This window comes from Nasonia vitripennis, chromosome 3 (assembly GCF_009193385.2).
Source record: "Nasonia vitripennis strain AsymCx chromosome 3, Nvit_psr_1.1, whole genome shotgun sequence".
Lineage (NCBI taxonomy): Eukaryota > Metazoa > Arthropoda > Insecta > Hymenoptera > Pteromalidae > Nasonia > Nasonia vitripennis.
The window spans coordinates 3,712,669-3,732,188 of NC_045759.1; the positions used below are offsets into that span (position 1 = coordinate 3,712,669).

Sequence of the window (19,520 nt, forward strand, 5' to 3'; positions counted from 1 at the left end):
CTTGTTCGAGAAAACTCCAAACACTCTTCACGGCATCCCGCCGACGTACACTCCGAACGACACTCTGTCGTCGCGGAAAATTCATGCAACTACCGCCCGGGCAAAAACAATTCCCCAACAATCTCACCTCAAGCAGCCGCGAATCCCTCCACCGCATAAAACATCAAGCATCCAAGGGCCATTATCCTCCCCCCTTTTTAAAATCCTCGCTCATAGTCCGAGCGACGCGCAGCTGTGCCGTCGTCCCTCGTCGTCACACCGCTTGGTCACTGGCCCGTTGCCAACGATATGAGACAATGCTCGAGAGTGAGAGAGAGAGAGAGAGAGAGAGAGAGAGAGAGAACTATGCGCCCGCTTAAGTTCAGCCCTTCTCCCCCTCCGAAAAGAGACAGAGCGAGAGAGATCCGAGTATAGCACGAGCAACGAACTTGGCGCACTTATCGGCTCGCGCGTGGGTAGATCGATGCCCCCGATTTTCGGCTCTCGCGAATATTGGGATGTAGGTAGGCAGTGCTGGCGGGAAATGGGGAGGAAAGAGCCCAGCGGATGGCCCGAGGTATAATTATGGCGAGAGGAGGGATGGATACACGGAGAAGGAGGTGGTCGAGGAGGAAAACGTATGCTGTGTACCTCCGGCCGAAATGTAGGCTAATGTGGCGTGGCTTGACGAAAGCGGTAGCTTCTTCCTCTGCGGTGTATCCAAAGTTGCGGGAATCGAACGGATGTTTATTCCATTGAATGTAAACAAACGAACGCTAATTGAAATTTTTGGATACACCGGCGCTATATTTATGCGCAGGTATACGTGTAGGAGTTTAATCCGAAAGCCGATACACGTTGTTCCAGCGCCGATTATACGCCGCGCGCGCGACATGCCTAGCTCTCCTTGTGCTTGCTAACAACGTCGAAATCTGCATCGATGCGAGAAAGCTTGAATATTTATTGCACTTTCTCTCCTCGAAAGAAATATATAAGATACTCGAAAGTTGGAAATTGAAAAGTTTCTTTCGAGATCTGCACATACTTTGTCTCTTCACTCTCCGAGTCGAACTCGACTTTTCCATCGATTTTATTATTAAAAATACGTTTCTTCGATGATCCCCTGTACTTTCGCTCCACGCGAGGGAGAGAAAGGCTTCGCGTATTTTAAGAAGACATCCGAATTCATGCGAAAATCTTCGACTGGATATAGCTCATAACCTTTTCGTGTAGCTCTCGTGTATCGGAATCCCGCATAGCTGTCTCATGAATATTCTCCTTGACTTTGCCGGAGAATCCCTCGTTGTTGCTATGTAAATCACGCATTCAAACTAACGCTAAGCTGCATTCGCGATTGCTTTAGAGAAAATCATACCGAATTTGCATTATTCATCAAAGCTCCAGCAGCAGCAGTGCAGTTCCCGAAAGAATAACTCCTTTCCATCGTCGCGAGACAAAACACGAAATGTCGCCATTAAAAGAAATTCAATTAAACCGAATGAACTGAAGAGTCGTGTCTTGGCTCGGAATATTCCAAGCTCGCAGCGATTAAAAGAAAGGCCATCAGGCTGAAACGCGGATACAAGCAGAGCGGACGTCGTCGTATAGCTCGTCTCTTATCCAAATTAAGCAATTACTATCCCCCGGCGGCAAAGCCTCGGCCGCAAGTCGTCTTCGAGAGAAGGATTGATGGAGCTCCGGATCGCGAGGCAAACTTTTCCATTTAGCGATTACCACGGCTCTACGGTCATCGCTCGCCCGTCCCGGTGAATCATCAATTTCGCAGAGGCTCGTCCCGTTTAATTGCAGTTGAGCCGTATATTTTTGTTTGGTCATCGGGCGCTTGTTTTTCGCGCGGTCGCACCTTTCGTTAGCAGGTAGCTAACATTTTTTGGAGTTATTCCGTTCCGGGTATGAAAAATCCGACCGTTGATTTATGACTCCAGCCCCTTAAAAACCAGCGTTGTGTATAAATTCCCTTATAGCCAACTCCGAGTGCTCAACGAGCGCCACATTCGCGACCAAAAAGAGACCGCAGAGATCCCGTCGAGTCCAATCCCGGTACTTTGCCTAATCTGTTCGCGAAGTCTGTCAGTCGAGTCAGCTCCCTCTTAGCCGGTAAAGGTCAGAGCGTTGGCGGCAAATTCAAAGCGAGCCAGAAAGCGTCTCCTATATTCTATTCATACGGAGATTGAATCAGGCCGTCACTTCGCTCGCGACTTTCAAAGAAGCAATCCGGGATAAACAATTCCAGCTTTATCTCCGGATGCCGTGGACTCGCTCTCTGCATATTTCAGCCCCTCCACATGCACACACTCACTTGGCGCCGGCTGAAAATCCGCGATATAATCCTCCGAACTCGCGCGCATTATTATATACACGCGTTTATTTACCGCGCGAACGAAGTGTAACTTTCCGCGCGCTCATCTTGACAATTCATTACGAACAATGAAGTCCCGCTGCCGGGCGTCCCCGGGGAAATATGCCTGGTCCATTAATACGTTCTCGCTTTACTCTCGACGACGACGACGACGTCGACGACGATGCGACAGTGTAAACGACGGAGGTAAACTCGCGCGCAAGCCCGCAAGAATTATTCATGGGCTTCGATTAATGCGCTTTGCATCGCTGCCGAACGCGATACCGTCGTGATAAAGCCTCGTGTGCAGCAGCAGGAATCGACGTGGTAGTTTTAAAGTTACGCTTTGCTGCCTTTAAGGGCTTTGCACGTATGTTGCGACGAGCTGCGTTGTTTGAGGGCTCGTGGGATTTCAAGGAGAGAGGATTCATCGCTTAGTCAGTCCGCGGTAATTGATTGGTAGACTTTGTCAAAAGTAGAAATTGACGGGGCGGATCAATAGTGAACGTTTGATGGGCTGCGATTATCGTTACTGCAGTTAATTTTGTCGATTTGAGTGGCAGAAATCAGCGCTTAGATGGAAATTGGATTGATGCGCAGCATGATTTCCGTAATCAAATTTGCCAGTTCATTATCGATATGAGGGCTGATATGTACGTAGAGGCACGCATTAAATTCAGAAATCATTCGCACCAGTAGATGTGATTAATACGATGTCATATCTGCAAATTCATAACCTGCATTTATTGCGATGTTCGTTCTAATTTGATTTCCAACCATCGAAACGTTCGAAGAACACAATGAACTGATTACTCCGAAACAATCGATCCCATCGCTATCACCAGATCTCCGAATCATCGCCTTTTACCCACATCATTCGCCAAACGCAATTAACGCACACAGCGAGCAATCTTCTCCCCCCTTGGTTACTCAACTATTCCGCCAAGTTTCGACGAGTAATTTCATTACCGCGGAAGCGCTGCAGCTCGGGGGAAAAATTTTACCTCCCCCCTCCAGCCGATATACTCTCCCACGTCGCATGTAGCGACCTTGGCGATGCATAATTACGCCGAGATACGCACTCGGGGCAAGTAGGTTGCACGCAAACTGTATTACCGTGGCAGGACCAATAAGCGGCTCTTTGCGCTGCTGGACCTTCGATCGGCTTTGTGCAGGGGTGCAGCCTCTCCATATAACTGGACGATGCTGCAGCAGCATTACGCCGATGTGCCATCGCTCATTCTCTTTCTCGCACGCTCTGGCTCGTCTCTCGTAATGGTTCTCTTTATTGCCTCCTCTCTATAGCGACATATTGAGTTTTATCGCTGCGCTACTGCGGAATTTCGTGTGCCGAGGGAAACATGGTCTTTTGATCGTTTGCCCGCGATGCTGGCGCCGTTATCGCCGGCTGGCTGGAGGATTTCGATGTGAAAATCTGATTAAAATATTATCGAGAATCAGTTGGGAAATTTCTATTTGGATGATTGCGCTTTGAACTTCAAAGACGAAGCGAATAGATGATACATCAACTCCATGATCTACAGAAACGTGTACTAGAGGAGAAAAAAAAGTTGCTTTGGCTGAAATGAAAATGTATGTATCAGGGTATTGATGCGGGCTTTCGAAAGCAAAGTTGAAATTGGCTTGAACTCGAACTTTTTCATATCTCTTTCCAGCTCGGAGAAATTTGAAACCAAGTTACAGCTATGCGAAACAACAATCTGGAATTAGATCCCGCAGCTCAAAAGCACCGAGCTGTGTGCTATATTTTTCCGTAATGCATTACCCCGCTGACTTTACGCAGTTTATTTCATTCGGGATAGCGGAAGGTCGCTTTTAAAGTTAGTTCCTGCACAAAGTCCACAATACGCCAAGAGTAGTTCTGCTGTTCACTCGGCCGTGCATTGTAGCGCTGATGCAAAATCAACATTAGGTTCGCTAATGCCGCATTTCGTCGGATATAACCTTGTATATAGCCTCCAGCGATGCAGAAAAATCCAGGCATCAATCATTCAAAGACAACTCGAATGTTGTGCCCGTTACTGTATTCAAATCCGCCGATCAAAACGTCCAATAAAAAACGTCCTGCGCGCACACGGGAACAAGCCCTTCCATCCATCCCACGCCGAAATCTCAATCAACCAGCAAACACACGCGCAATTCTCGCGCCAAGCCGATCTATCCTTCAAAATATCACCAATTTGACACGGACCATAGGCCATTACTATTGTTTGGCCGTGCAATGCAACCTTTCCCCACATCTGTCTCTATGCCCCTCTCTTGTGTTCCCACTCTCTCTCTCTCTCCCTCTCTCTCTCTCTCTCTCTCTCCCCCTCTCTCTCTCTCTCTCTCTCTCTCTCTCTCTCTCTCTCTCTATTTCACTTACCTGCAGTCGCGCGCGACTATGAATGCGCCCTCGAGCTATTGGTTGTCTCTCTCTCTCCCTCTCTCTGCAACGTGTTCCTCGACAGCACGGACGATTAATTTAGGATAATGCTAATCACTAATTGCCGGGCTGCAGCAATTGCGCGTCGCGGACCGCAGATTCGTTAGATCACGAGGGAGTGAGAGGGATGGAGCCCGTTGTGATTAGTCGCATTTGGCTCGTTCGCTCGGCCGCCGTGTGATAAATGGAAATTCGGGACCGTGTCTCCAGCCGCCTCGGGGGGAAACGAGCGAGCAAACAGCTGATTCAAAAATATTCTCCGTGACTGCGACGCAGGGCAGACTGGTAGATAATGCGATCTGAATGTTTTATGATGATGATAGGGTATTTGATTTTGATTTTGTTTTCGTTGATACTTTCATTACAAGCTTGTTTAGTAACTATTTTTGTTTACTTTGCGAGATATTAATTTTGCTTTCGCTGTGTATTGTAGTTTACTGGAGTTAAAAGGAAAGTTTAATATCGGAGATCGAAAACGCTCCATTGAAAACACTGTAGGCAGTAATTCAATATAATGTCAATAAAATTCGTTGATTAATTTCTCGGATGGATGAATTTAAATAACTTTGGTTTTGACATTCCCGTCAACCCGTTACAGGAACAGAACACTGTATACCAACACTGCTTTTACTCGATTTAATAAGCAAATGATTAATTCATTTGCAATTACGAAATTCATATTCGCACGCTGACACCTAACGAACAATAACAAACGAACGAGAATATATCAAAAAAAGCGATTGAAAGAACGGAATAAAAGTAAAACAATAACCGCAGTTTTTACATAACGAATTAACGGCCAGTCTTTTCAGCAGCGCAACGAAAATATTCATGAATATTTAACCGAACTTTCAGAATCTCCCAGATTGCATTATTTACATTTATGAATGCGCATTGTTTTCTCGCGAAAGAATAATCACCCCGCACGTTCTGGCACACACGTGAAAAGAGCCGCTCGATTCTCTCTTTCTCTCCTGCGCGTCGATGAATTATTGAACGTCCTATAAAGAAAGAGTGCATTTTTAAAAAAGCGCAGTACGAGCTTCGGCTTCGGGGAAGGGAACGATAACGGAGAGGCTAAAGGACATCTCATGAAATCTTCCGGCGTACGCTGACTCGAGGCGCATTTCCTGATCTCCCCGGAGGATTAAACGCGAGCGCGCACACCGTCGTTCTCCCCCGCCCATATACGAGCGTCGTACACAGCTTCTGCGAATCGTGCGATATTCTTTTCGACGACCCGTTTGCGCTTCGGGCTGTATACGTGGCTATATATGAAACGTGGAATCGCTTTGGCGTCTGTTTTTTTTCTTTGAACCTTTTATCCGTATTTTATTCATAAAAACAATATCTACGAGTTGTAAAAGTTCTGACACTTCAGTCGACACCAGTGGCTTCCCGACGTGAAAGCCTTAGACACTTTGCCAAGTTTTACTCCAGCCATTAACGACTCACCGCGAACTTGCTCTTGTTAAAAGCACGTAAATTACAAGACGCCGAAGACGCAAACATCAAAAGATCGACACCGTCGAACTCCCCAAGCCCATTGGCGCTGTGCCTCCGCGCATATTCAGTGACTTACCGCGGGGGATACCGATTTGCACTTTCATCCTCGCCAAACCGAGATTCATGGCTTCGAAAGACGTACAAAACAGATGCCTTTTGAATAATTACGGCTTCCCGGCATCGATTCATGTTGAGACCTTACGCTAGGTTGATGTATTAATAGCGACGGTCATTTGCTTAATGAAGTTCGTCTTTGAATCAAACTGATACAAATCCAAAGTTGTATTGACAAGGCTGGAATATAATGAGCAATATCATAAGCAATGAAAGTTACGACTTTATTGGCCAATTAGACCGACTATTATTTGTTACATCACGTTTAAATAGGTTAAGACTCTTCACAAGCAGTGTTTTTTATAAGATCCTCGACTGAGCCTTTCAGGATCCTGAAGTTTATTTCATCAAGTCTGCGCGATCCATTAATTATTTTCTGCAACCGGGTTGTGAGAAGCCATATTTCTTCTTTAGAGTTACTTTCCGATTTTCGATAGACCTTCATGCTGCTAATGAATTGCAATCTTTCATTATCAGTTACAGCTGTGTTCTGAAAGAAGATTAAATCTTTGAATCATTATTTTTATTTAGCAGCATCTGCCAACGAAATTTCTAATTGAGCGCGTGATACGAGGCATTCATTTTTTTTTTAATTGAGAACTAAGAGAACGATGATTCTATACGAAACAGCAAATTACAAAGGTATTTTTACTCTGTTGCAGATAATTGAAAATGACCAGTGTCTCTGCTTCGTATACCCAAGGTAAGCTGTCGATTAATAAATATGATCACTTAACTAATTGCCCCAAGGTCTTCAACTCACCATACTTCCCCGCCCAGTCCAGCAGTCCAGAGAATTGTCAGCTTGTCCCACAAACAGTAACCTCCCGTCCCGAGTCCACCTAAGTGCAGTCGGCTGCTTCCTGAGCTTCGGCCCCAGCAGTTCCGGCCTCCCGTGCTCGTAGCTGAACAAGTTGCGCGACGCCAGAGGCGCGAACACCAAGCGGCGGTGTTGGCGGGGCTCGAGGTCCATCGGTACTATGCCGCCGCGGAGGGTGAACGATTCGCCGGAAATGTCGAAGAGCGTCTCGGAATCCACGGGCTCGAATTCCCGGCCCGTGAGGCGCGCAAAGCTTCCGTTGCTCCAGATTACCAGGGCGTAGCCCTCCGAATCTGCCATGTATACCTGTGACGAGAGAGGGAACACGAGAGCCTTAGTCTACTGCTTTGTCGGAGTGAAGTCTTTTAGAGACTTTGGAATGTATTCTTTTTAAGACTCTTACAGCTTTTCTCTCGCACGATGGTCCGTGGGTGTCGACGACTGGGGATACCAGAACTCCTTTTCCCTCCTCGTTTTCGGATATGTTTCTTGGTATCTCGTGTTTTTCCAGGAGCTTGTTCGTGCTCAGATCGAAAACCAATAGTTTGGCATTGCATATTTGATCGAAGCCAATGCGACCCGTGTCGAGCACCCAAAGTCTGTCACATTCATCGATCTGCGAATAACCAGAGCAAAGTGACGAAATTATTCAACAAATTTAAAATTACATTTTTTGTAACTTTTGATATTCGATATCATATCGGAAAATTCGATACTTCTCGTACCGTAAATATCGCGCAAACGTGAAAGTCAAATATTAAATATAAACTTACGGTTATGCTGCGAGCGTTGGTGATGTTATTGCAATTTCGGGAATCCAAAAACCAGGTCGAATCTGGATATGGAGCCAGCAGGGGGCCGTACTCCGGATATTCGCTCGTAACTGTTGTCAAACTTATGGGAACTTCCTTTCTCGCAATGATGGTGAGAAATACACGACCGTCTCGCGTGCGAAATTTTAAAATTTCATATAAATGAAAATTATTCGTAATAAAATGAATAAATCAATACCTTTAGCTCTCTCAAAATCATAGGGGATTCCTTTACTCAGGTTGTAGTCACCAAAGTTGTTCAAAGAATCTTCCGTATAATTGACTTGCTTCCACTTGAACACCGTTTTCAAATTAGGCAAAGCGTTTAGTTCAGCGATTAGAATAAAAATTAACGCAGAATAGCGAAGCTCCATTGTAACGACTAGCAATTCAACTCTCTGATCTACGCAGTATTGCTTCACTGGAAAAAAAACCTAATACGGCATTTGAATTTTCTCTCGCGCGTATGTATTGATAAGATAATTAACTGGGCGATGATTAAACCATCTACTGTTCATTCCACAAAACATTCAATGAACGCAAGTGTTTCCGCGATAAGCGTCTAAATTGCAGTTATCAGGAAGCGAAGAGGAAAAAATTTTAATGAGGATTCGGTTTCACGATAGCACTTGAGAGTCTGCTATTCCATCATAATCAAGCATAATTGGATCACGTATTATAATAAAACTCTTAATTACTGAGTATTGCTGTATTCGCGTTATTTAAGCAAGAATCGATATTTATTATCGTATAATGTCGGCGCATGTATGCGTCAATCCCGAGACGAACTTTCTTCTTCACTATAGTTTAAAACGATTCTTGTTTTTCCTCTGTCTCTACGTTCTTGTTTCACTTAGTTTAGCTAGAAACATGAACTGTTTTTCATCATTAGCTCGTCCAGCTTCAGGGAAATTAAATTTTTCAACGCACGGCTGACGAGATGGCCGATGCGGAAACAAATTAAGTTTTTCTCGGGCGTCCTTTTTTCCAGACTGAAACTTCGCGCACTTGCAAGTTTTGTCATAACTGCCACGATGCTGTCTATTACGCTACTACAGATGCAGAGGCGCATCGCTCTGGTATCGCTATTCTTTTTTTGCCTTTCATTTGCACGGTCTGAGTTGTCGGCCAGTTAAAGCGATAAAAGTTTCGCGAAATCTCTCTCTCTCCCGGCGAGTGAGTCAAGCTCGCAATTCACATGTCATCTGTACACAATATCTTTAAATTATATAATGTATCAAAAGGCCACTAACTGTTATAGAGTTGTTTGAGTTATTACTTTCGAGTTTAACTATCACAGTAACGAATTAGGAATAATATTAGAATTTCCCAATAAGTATTCAAATATTTTATTATATCTATAAAATGCTCTTTTCGAACTCAGTGTGGACAAAACCTAACGCTTGAAATCGAAAACGAACGTCGGAGCCAACAGCAACACCAAGAGGCTGATTTAAAGCTCTCGCTTTGTCTATTCTTCATTACAATGCTTTCGACATTAACCTACATTTACGAAATTTCTCTGGTAATGAGCATAATAACCCTTTTATAGTTGTCCTTGTTTCCTATGCATAGTAATACAAAAATTGTCACCCCCGAAAAATGGGTCAAACTTAAATGTTCATGAATATTTCTTACACGTGCATCCCTCGGCTGGAGAAACGAGTTTATCATCGACGCAGATAAATCCAGAGCTTTCATACATTCATTGCATTTTTTTTCAACAAGATATGTTCCAATGAAATCGCACTCAAATTCATTAGTGTAATCAAGGTTTATTGCCGATCAGAAGGACACCCATCAGAAAGAATCAAGCAGAGAACAGTTTAAAATACATCCTCTTCAAGACTTTCTCTGATGGGCGTCCTCTTCCAAAATTCCATAGTAGTTGATCCCTCTACTGCAGTTGAACTTGACTCCCATTCTGGAAGAGGACGATGGTAATTCTTGCGACGAATTCGGGGATAACCTTTAAAAATCTGATGGTTAAGATAGTTTTTGAATATACTTTATATTAAGAACATTACATCAACAATTACATTATATCAATAATAAATATACAATAACTATTGCAAAAAGAACATATAGAAGCAGAGAACAGTTTAAAACACATCCAGGTCGCTGGCTGGTAAGAAGGGGGGGGGGAGGCGCTCTTTCTAGCTCGCAGTCCCGCAGGCGACTGAGCTGGACTGATGTTCCGAGCCTCTTTATATACCCTCGGTTGCAGGCTGGTCAGGAGTGGGGGGGGGGAAGGACCTCCTTCCAGCTCGTTGTTCCACAGGCGACTGAGCTGGACTGGTGTTTCGAGCCTTCTTATATACCCTCCGTCGAAGGCTGGTCAGGAGTGGGGAGGAGGATGCCGCAATCAAAACAAAAATAAACGTTAGTGTCAAAGGATAAATCTAAGATTCGATAAGTTGTTTAGGCCATTCTTGAATACCAGAATAGTATACAATTGTCTCAATGTTTAATTACTACATCAAAAAGCCCTCAGGAATTAATTAGAAGCACACCGACGAACAGAAGGGTTTGTGGAATCGCCAAAGCATACCGCGTAACGAGCCGCACCTCGGCTTCGAAAACGAATGAAGGCAAGAAGCGTAGGTGGCGAAAAATTGCCCATTTTCAACAGCGTCATTAATAGCGCATTAGCCGAAAAAAAACCCGCGTTTATATTCGAGGCTTCGCGCGGAGCCCATCGCGATCCCTTCGAAACTTAACGGGAAACGTTAAAAGCAAAGTTTTTCTTTCGCGCTCTTTTTTTCCCACTTTCATCGCCGTCGGCAGCGAAACCTTAACGAAGACCTTTAAATAGTAATGGACATTTTTTTTTGTGCGCCGCTGACTGTAATAGTCGCCGCCGACGCTGTTGTAAAAAGGAAGAAAAATTGAGTTTCCAGAGATTTTACGAGGAACTGCTTGCGCCGCGAGCTTTTAACGTTTTTTCGCGTACACACGGGAGTTAAAAAAATATTTCGACGAGGTTCACGCGCTCGAGCGCGCGTAACTTTACGGTAATTGTTTATCGCGACTCTGCTCTAGGCTCATTCAATTAGTTTTTAATTTATTTATTCGATGTTTCATTCGATTGAAAGTCAGGAATTATCCTCGGCAGCTCATTTCCCCTTCATCTAAATCGACCGCAGGGCAAACTCTCGCAAGACTCGCAAACGTATCGCGCGCTTCGTCGATTACACTCGCGTCTGCAATTATGGTCGGCTGCCGACGCGGCCGCACAATTGCAGCCCCGTAACTTAAACATGCAGTGCAGTGCTTCTCTCTCCTCTCTCTCTCTCCTCTCTCTCTCTCTCTCTCTCTCTCTCTCTCTCTCTCTCTCTCTCTCTCTCTCTCTCTCTCTCTATCCGAACTCGTATGCGTGTACACATTCACATGTACGCTGCGCATTTCGATGTCAATGACGAGATCGAGCGCGACACCGAGGCTGTATGCAAATGCGAGAGAGAGAGATAGCGTATGCTGCTGCTGATACTGTGAGAGCTTGCGCGAGATGTGTGCATGTGTGTGTGTCGTGACGCGGGCGCGAAAGCCCGGAAATTCAATTGGGATATCTCGCATGGTGCGAGCTGCAGTCATGCTATGGCAATTGTTGGCTTTTCGGCAGGGGTATTGGATTCCCGAGGATTTTATTGGCTTATGAAGTGGCGTAGGTGCTTTTTTCGACGGAAAAATGAGAAGGCTTTTGGGAGCGAGGAAATTGCGGTTTAGAGATTCGTTACCTTTGATTGGCAGTGTCGGGTGATTTTTTTTTTCGTGACACTGGATCGGGTTGCGATGTCGTTATCGTATTCTATACCGCGGAGAGGTATTTTAATTTTATTGAGCTTCAGAAAGTACAATTATTCCGTAGAAAAAGTGATGGTTTCGACGCGAAAACTTGAATCAGTTTGATCCACATGATACGAGAGCTTCAACTAACCTAATTCCATCCGACGTCGAAGTTCTGTCCGATACATTTTCCCGAAGCATCTGTAAATAAAAAAAGACAACCGACTACTGTGCGACATCCCAACTAAAAGAGAAATACGGAGACAGGGAGAGAGAATAAGGACCGCGAAACTTTAGTCCGATTAGAGGAAGGCCAACAGCCACAGAACTGGGAGAGAGAGAGAGAGAGAGAGAGAGAGAGAGAGAGAGCAGCGAACTCTCGTCAACTGGGCATCGTAGCTGCGGCTGACGTCACTAATGGCATCTGTTGTCGCCTTGTTCGCGCGAATTAGCCAAGTTTCAAGGGGCAATTTTTCCCCCGCACAGCCGCGGCTAAATGGAATAACATGTGTGGGACCGGCTGCTGCTTTTCTTGTTCTTTTTTCCCTGACTTTCAGGACACAACCTGGTGTACGTTTCGCGAGCGGATATTGTTTTTTGCTCGCAATGCTCGACGCGATAAAAATTTTGAGAAAAAACTTACCAAGTTCGAGCAGTACCAAATCTGCTTATTCCGTGCCGTTGATGGTGTTCTTAATGGTCGGAAAGCAGAGCGCGTTTGAAAATTTTCTCGCGCAGCTCCGGTGTAAAAAGCTCGACTTTAATAGTTGCTGAAAAAAAGGAGATGATTCAGGGCTTCCAAGGAAGAAGTCAAAATCACGCCTTTAATTCAGCGAGCCAGAGAATAAATTTTCACTTCGACCCTTAAACGAGAGTTTCTAAGATTTTGTCACTCGCTTGCTTTCTCGCATACTTTTTTTTCAGCGCGCGAAACTACGACGTGTAAACGGCCAAAAGGGCGAGCACGAGTAGACTTCGTGGAATTACTTAATGACCGAGCAAATTGTTCGCATTTTTATTTCAGTTTTTATTTTCTCGGTGAAATGCTCGTTTAAGGGATTAAGCCTGGGTTAAATCCTGCAAAAAAACAAAAAGATATTCTTCTTACCAACAAATTTTTGATTTGATGTAATTTGAAAAAAAAATTCTATTGAAAATATATAAAATATACACCATTTTTATCGAAAAAAAAACATGTATATACCTTGTAAAATCATTGACCAAAATTCATGACATTTCACTATATAAATAAGTGACTAAAAACACTTATTTATATAGTGGAATTCCATGAATTTTGGTCAATGATTTTACAAGGTATATACATGTTTTTTTTTCGATAAAAATGGTGTATATTTTATATATTTTCAATAGAAAATTTTTTTTTCAAATTACATCAAATCAAAAATTTTTTGGTAAAAAGAATATCTTTTTGTTTTTATTGCAGGATTTAACCCAGGCTTGACCCCTTAAGCATTTTGCGCCTGGCGTACAAAGAGATTTGAATCGCTGCGCTGCTTTTGGCATGAAAGTTTACTAATTCACAGTTCCATTTTCTAGCTGAACTTCCTTTTTCAAATATTCACATTTTTTACTTAAGAATCGGCTGCAGCTGCAGTATTATTCCAGAAAACGTTTCGTTTCAACAAAATTATTCAGGGAGCATATCGATAAAACGCTGTGCTCCGAATAAGTTTCACTTCGACGATCAGATTTCTTTTAATACCGTCATACGTATACAAGGCATTTCGCCGTAAAGCCAATTACTCACTGTGTTACGCGTAATAAAAGCGTCGTCCAAACAACTCTCAGTCCCAGCGAAACTACCAGATGTATAACACACGCACAAACACATACCGCACGAGATCCTGATCCGAAAGACAAGGTTCATCAACCCTTTGGGGTCCCGGGGGTCGGATAAGTTAACTCTTGCTCGCGACGTCTCCGTACGTACACATCTTAAGGATCTCTTATTTGCCGTATTCATGCCAGCCGCTCTAACCCGCGCACATACGTATCCATCCACCCGCTGCGAGAAGTAAGCACGCACACATGTATGTATAAAGCTGCGCGACTCGTTCGAAGAGAAAGAAAGAAAGAGAGATATTAGGAGAAGAAAGGCGATGCCAGGAAGCAACGGCGCAAAGAGTCCATGCAAGAAGGAGAAAATGAAAGAGAGAAAGAGAGGACACGACGGCGCAGATAGAGGGAATAAAGAAGTGAAGGGACGAGAGAGAAAGAGAGGAGAGAGAGTTTCTCGGGAAAATAAAAGCAAGCCGCCGTCGTTGATCTGGCAGAATAAATGGCGCTCGGCGGGATACCAACCGGGAAATGGGAAATCCGGATGGCCTCTCGCGTGCCTCTTCCCTCTCTCTCTTCGACTAGACTCGACGAGGATTACATATGGAGTTTTCCGTGACCCTATCAAGGATCTTGTTCTCAGCATCTTTTGCGATCGACACCCTCTTGATCTGTTTCGGCTGAAATTGGAATTGGACTATTATCAAAGAGTTTTCTCATCAAAACACCCCAATACCGATTTATTTTCATATTTCTAATTATAAAAAGCATATCCGACGTTTTTTGTTCTCTATATGCGATGCATTTCCACAATTACAAATGCGTCATCGTTCCTGCATGTACAAAACAAGAAAATCAAAAGAATATCATATACAATCGCATAAAAAGCGCAAAAACAAAACGTAAACCGTTAATAACAACGATTCCGCGAATTGCGTTTAAAAAAAAATCCAGAGGAGAATATTGCTCGAACGTCAGTGAAATAACTGGAAAGCTCGCTTAACAAGTTTGACGTAATACGATTTGATTCGAACGACACACGGAACGTTTCATATGCTCTCGTTCTCGTTCATATATATCTTTATTCGCAAACGGCAGACAAATCCGTCGATGTAGTTTCCCAATAAACATTTTTCATTTGCGCGCGCGTCTGTCTACGGTGCTACATCCATTATATTTTCTGCTGGCACTGCTTTGAATGGACAATGAGTTTTGTCAAGCGTTAATTTTTCCGATTGCGACCTGGAAGGCGTATACTCTCGCGCGCAGGCGCGAAAAAAAAATGTAATTTATCATTCGCACCTACGCGAGCAGCTTTATTAAAACGTATCCCGCTATTCGCGCGTTATTATTCCTTGCGCGCGGGAGGTACATATTTTCTAAAAAAAAAAGAAAAATAGAGCAAAGATCAAAGTTTGAAAAGTTCCGAAGGACGTAAAATCGGCTGTCCCGCTGTAACGAAGGCATTAAAAATGAAAACCAATTTTCCGCGCGACGAAATAAAAAAAAGGAGAACAACAACAGCGTCCGCACCCAATGAATCCCGCCAGTCCCGTAATTTATATAGCCGCTTAGGAAAACTCGCACGATTCCTTCGGCGCTCTCGCTTTAATAGCCGAGGTATCACGGGAATCTGGCGGAACGCCGGCGATAAAACACTGCAAAAGTCACGCGGTGCAAGAGAGAGAGAGAGAGAGAGAGAGAGAGAGAGAGAGAGAGAGAGAGAGAGAGAGAGAAGTTTCATTGTGTGTACTTATACCTAGGCGTTTTCCCTCGGCTCCTCGCGCGACAGTCAGACGTCGAAAGAATAAGACGGAACAGGCGAAACTTTGATAACGCCGGGGAGATAGACAGAAAACGCTCGCGAACTTTGCCTTCGGAGGAGAGCAGGAGAGAAAGTTGCAGTGGCAGAGAGCTTGTCCGAAGTTTTTGTCGGTTGCGGCTGCGAATGTGTTTTCATTAGAAAGCTCTCGGATGCCTATACGTTGTTTGTTTTTTTAATCGATTGTATTACACGTTATGGTTTTTTTTTATTAAAAAAGCCCAAGAGTCGCCAGTTTGACGATAAAAGGCGCGAGATTGAATTTACAGCGTGCTTTTAACAACAACCCTAGCGATCGAGTATCACATTTTATCCAACAACGTATAAAAAGTGCCGGACACGTCGTACACCTCTCAGCTCTTTGAAAAATCAGTAATTCTCAAAAGACTAGAGCGCACGTGTCGTCTAAAAAGCTTTCAAAACCCCTACGCGCCATAATGCGTTAATGTACATTTGCGCAGCGTAGTAGACGCATCGATTCCGCATTAATTCAGCTTCTCTCCCCGCCGAGATTGCCACCGGAAAGTTTCGGGCTAAGAACAGCCTCGCGCACGAAAATGCTCAGCGAAGCCGGCAAAATTTGTGAGCCATTAAAGCGACGTTAGCGACGGTGCGCCTGCTTGCGGTGCAGCTTAAACATATCGGAATCTGAGAGTGAGAGAGATGGACGCCTTTTTGGGAGCTTCTCGATACAGTGGTTTAATCGGGTTGAAGCTGAAGTGCTGATACTATGAATTGAATCAAAGAATACGTGATCATGCTTTAGGTATAATGATGCGAATTTAGTCGTAGTAAGTTTTATGGCATATCTTTCTCATCGCAAAAAATAATTTCGTTCCCATTTCTCGCATCAGCCGAAAAAAAAAATCGCCGGGGCGCTGAATTCACTCCCGGAAATTCCGAAATACTCACAACGGAAAAGCCTGTGCGCGTGAAATTAAAAAAATCACCGCGGTAGCAGAGGGACCGTATAGTAGGCGAAAGAAAAACACAGCGGCCGTATCGCTCGCGGCCGGAATAACCCCGACAAAGGTCGAGCCTCCTACGATTAATTTTTCCACGGCCTGACCGGAACAAAGTCGATTAAAAGTCAAATTCACTAGATCGTTCGCCAGCCTGGTCTGGTGCATTCAAACGAGCCGGGATATTGTTTTTTTTTCCCTGAGCATGTGGAGGAGTACATGCGCTAAATGTACGTCGCGCGTATTCGGCTCCGGCTATAAAGTAACGAGTTCCGCAAGCCAGACGCAAATGAACGAAAAATTTTATTATGTAGATTTTATTTTGCAGGCTGATGAATTTTATTATAAGATAGCCAGAATTGCGAGAAGCACTGCTACGGTGGAATTATTCAAAATCGCGTTAGAAGGTGACCTGGAATGAAACATTTTTCTGGATTATTCACATTGTTTTTCCATGAAAAAATTAAACATTTTATTTACAATTAATCATTTTCAAACAAAATAATAGCAATTGAAATTCCTACACTTTCGCGCGACATAGAAATTTAAATTCAGCGCAAAAACACACACTCATGAATGAAGTAAAATTACAGCATTTACGAAACGTACTCCCACGGAGAACAACGCTAACACCAAACTCCCGAGGAATCTAGGATTGCGTTTTAAATAATACAGTGCTCCGCGAAATTGTAGTTAAACCCGTTTCTCCCCTCCCACCTCTCGCGTGTGTCTTTCACAACGTCGACTACGACTGCGACGACCCCTTTGAAAGTATCCATTTCTGCGCAATCAAATTTAAATATTCACGAAAAGCAACCCAAGACGTCGCTCGCTTCGAAGTGTCTGTATTATCAAACCCTCGCGCGAGTCTTACCTCTTCCGAGTTCTCCTCGCCTCTCGCGTGCATAAAAGAGAGCAACAATCGCGCGGAGCAAGGGAAGAGGGGGAGGAAATATGGACCATTCTCGAAGGCCTCATTGTGCTGGGGAGCGTAACTCGCGGTATAATTACCGCGAATGTAACGCTGTAAACTCCATTTACCACCTGCCTTGTCGGCTGCCTCGTGAGCTCTCGCAGCACTCGGGGCTGCTTTTTTTATGTCTACAGCCTCGCGTATAAGATGACCTGGCTTTTTATTCTGGTCTGTTCTTTTTTTCCTTCTTCTTCGCTGTTGCCATGGCGATCATGGGCGTTACTTTTAGTGGAGCGAGCATTTTTAATGTTCGAAGCGTTATTTTTTAATTACGGATATAATTTTCATAAGCGTATTACTTATCTTCTTTGAGCGGCGGAATTGCTTTTGAAATTTTAATTATCCTCAGAATTCATGCGAGCAATAGGTGAATCAATAAGCGCTGTGCATTTTTTGTTCGATTACTGCTTTACATTTCTTAGACGAGAGGTTTGATTAATCAAAAAAGTTGCGATGCGATGAAATTTTAATTTTCAGAACGAACAAGTGATTTATTCAACCTAGTCGGAGAAAACAGTGTAAAAACGAAATTACGAAGCTCTATCATCTCTATAAACTTCAGCGTAATTGCGACTATTGGATTCTTATCAGTCCTGTTTACTCGCGAACCAAAAGTTCGCTCTAGCTAGCGAGGATTTTTCAACGACACCCTCGCGTTCCGAATAAGTAGATTCGACTGCGAATTATCGTTAACCACGAGGGGTCCATAAAGTCAGGTCAAATGCGTCAGCTAAGAGTTCTCCAGGTGACGTTAGTTGCCAGCGCTCGACTGCTGGCTGCGCCATAACCTTGCTTATCGTGCAAGGTTACGCTCGTGAAAGTGTTCATTTGGAAGAGCCGTCGCCGTCGGCACTTGCATTAGCGTTAGCTCCAGTGATAGCCCCGTCGTCGTTACTGTCCGTCGACCGCGAACGGAGACGTTGATGCGGACGTAGCAGTCGAAGGGGACTCGTCAGTATGTCTGTGGAGCGAAGAAGTTTGTGGTTAAATTGTTAGGTTGACTGCAGGTGTGGCTTGAATTGCTGACTTACTTCCGATTCTTTGAACGTTGGCCACTGCACTACTTTGGATGTTGGTTATTGTATTAGCGATGGAACCTTTAATCATGAGAATCGGATCACTGACATTATGGACTTGTAATTAAGACAAATTAGATTACTTGAAGACGAAGAGTGGACTCACCAACGACGTTAGGTCTGCTACGAGCGTAAGGGTTGACGGAACTTCGAGCTAGTGGTCGAGAAGGCGAATAGTTGTTATAAGTCGTGTCATAAGCCCCAGGATTTGCATAATTGTTAGAGTTTCTGATAGATCCGTAATGTTGATCATCGTGGGATGTGTCATACCCTAAACCGTGTTTTTGATTGGTAAGACCACCCAACAGGTTCCCAAGTCCAAGATTGAGGCCTAATTCTAATTTCGTTTTGGCGTTTGCCTGGGCATTAGCTGTAGAACCTTAAAGTGAAGAGTTTAGTCGACTCGAGGTTGTTTCGGTCTTTACTGTTCAAGATATTAACCAAAGCTTCAGCTTTCATTACGCAGTTAGCAATATTAAGTAAATCTCACCTATTCCGAAGTTCTGACCATGACTGTGAGAACTGGCTTGCGAGTTGGATATTCCGGCTGTAATTTCGCCCAATCCGAAGTTCAGACTTCCACCAAGGGACTGGGAACTAGCGTGTGCATCGGCCGAAGATCCATAGTTTCGACCACCGATCAGCGAGTCAGGCCACCGAACAAACTCTGATAAAATTGAAATATGTCTTTATAGATTCAAAATCCTTACATCAGTCAAGTAAAAAGCCTCGATCAAACACTACTGCCAAAGAAAACAGCGATGAAAATTCATTTCAGCCTAAGCAGGCATGTATCCATACACGCGTTCAATCAACTCTCCTGAATCATCAACCAAAGCGAAAGCAAACACTCGTGCGCGTATCACGGTGCACAAACAAAAATTACCTTCACTGTTAGTATTGGCAGACGATGCCGCGCTCGCTTGGGCTCGACCAGTTCCATACGCGTCGCTTGCAGCGTTTGCCAATGCTTCAGCAGTTGCAGCTCCATTACCCCTGCCGTTAGAGTGAGCGTGAGCCACGGCGCTGCTATAACTGCCCGAAGCGCCAAAAAGACCCAGATTCAAG

At 44.2% G+C, this 19,520-nt stretch overlaps 2 protein-coding genes across 4 annotated transcripts in view; one reads left to right on the plus strand and one right to left on the minus strand.

The window, feature by feature from the left end:
• Positions 1-19,520, plus strand: part of LOC100679016 — a 153,017-nt gene that overhangs the window by 91,939 nt on the left and 41,558 nt on the right. For all 3 annotated transcript variants that reach the window (XM_016984576.3, XM_031926208.2, XM_003427245.5), the window contains one exon: positions 7,067-7,107. The gene's annotated coding sequence lies outside the window, so the exon portion shown is untranslated. The remainder of the gene's footprint in view (positions 1-7,066; positions 7,108-19,520) is intronic.
• Positions 6,593-9,101, minus strand: LOC100116124 (major royal jelly protein-like 10). The gene is made up of 5 exons (XM_008203946.4): positions 8,236-9,101; positions 7,998-8,167; positions 7,628-7,840; positions 7,168-7,530; positions 6,593-6,894 (listed from the first exon to the last, which is right to left on the minus strand). Exons 1-5 carry the CDS (start codon positions 8,408-8,410, stop codon positions 6,679-6,681), a joined length of 1,137 nt encoding a protein of 378 aa, XP_008202168.2. The 5' UTR covers positions 8,411-9,101; the 3' UTR covers positions 6,593-6,678.

Coding starts and splice junctions, on each gene's coding strand:
- LOC100116124 (XM_008203946.4), bottom strand. CDS start 8,410: ATGGAGCTTCGCTATTCTGCGTTAATTTTTATTCTAATCGCTGAACTA. Junction 7,841..7,997: donor CCAACGCTCGCAGCATAACC/GTAAGTTTATAT, acceptor GGTTATTCGCAG/ATCGATGAATGTGACAGACT. Junction 7,531..7,627: donor CATCGTGCGAGAGAAAAGCT/GTAAGAGTCTTA, acceptor CTCTCGTCACAG/GTATACATGGCAGATTCGGA.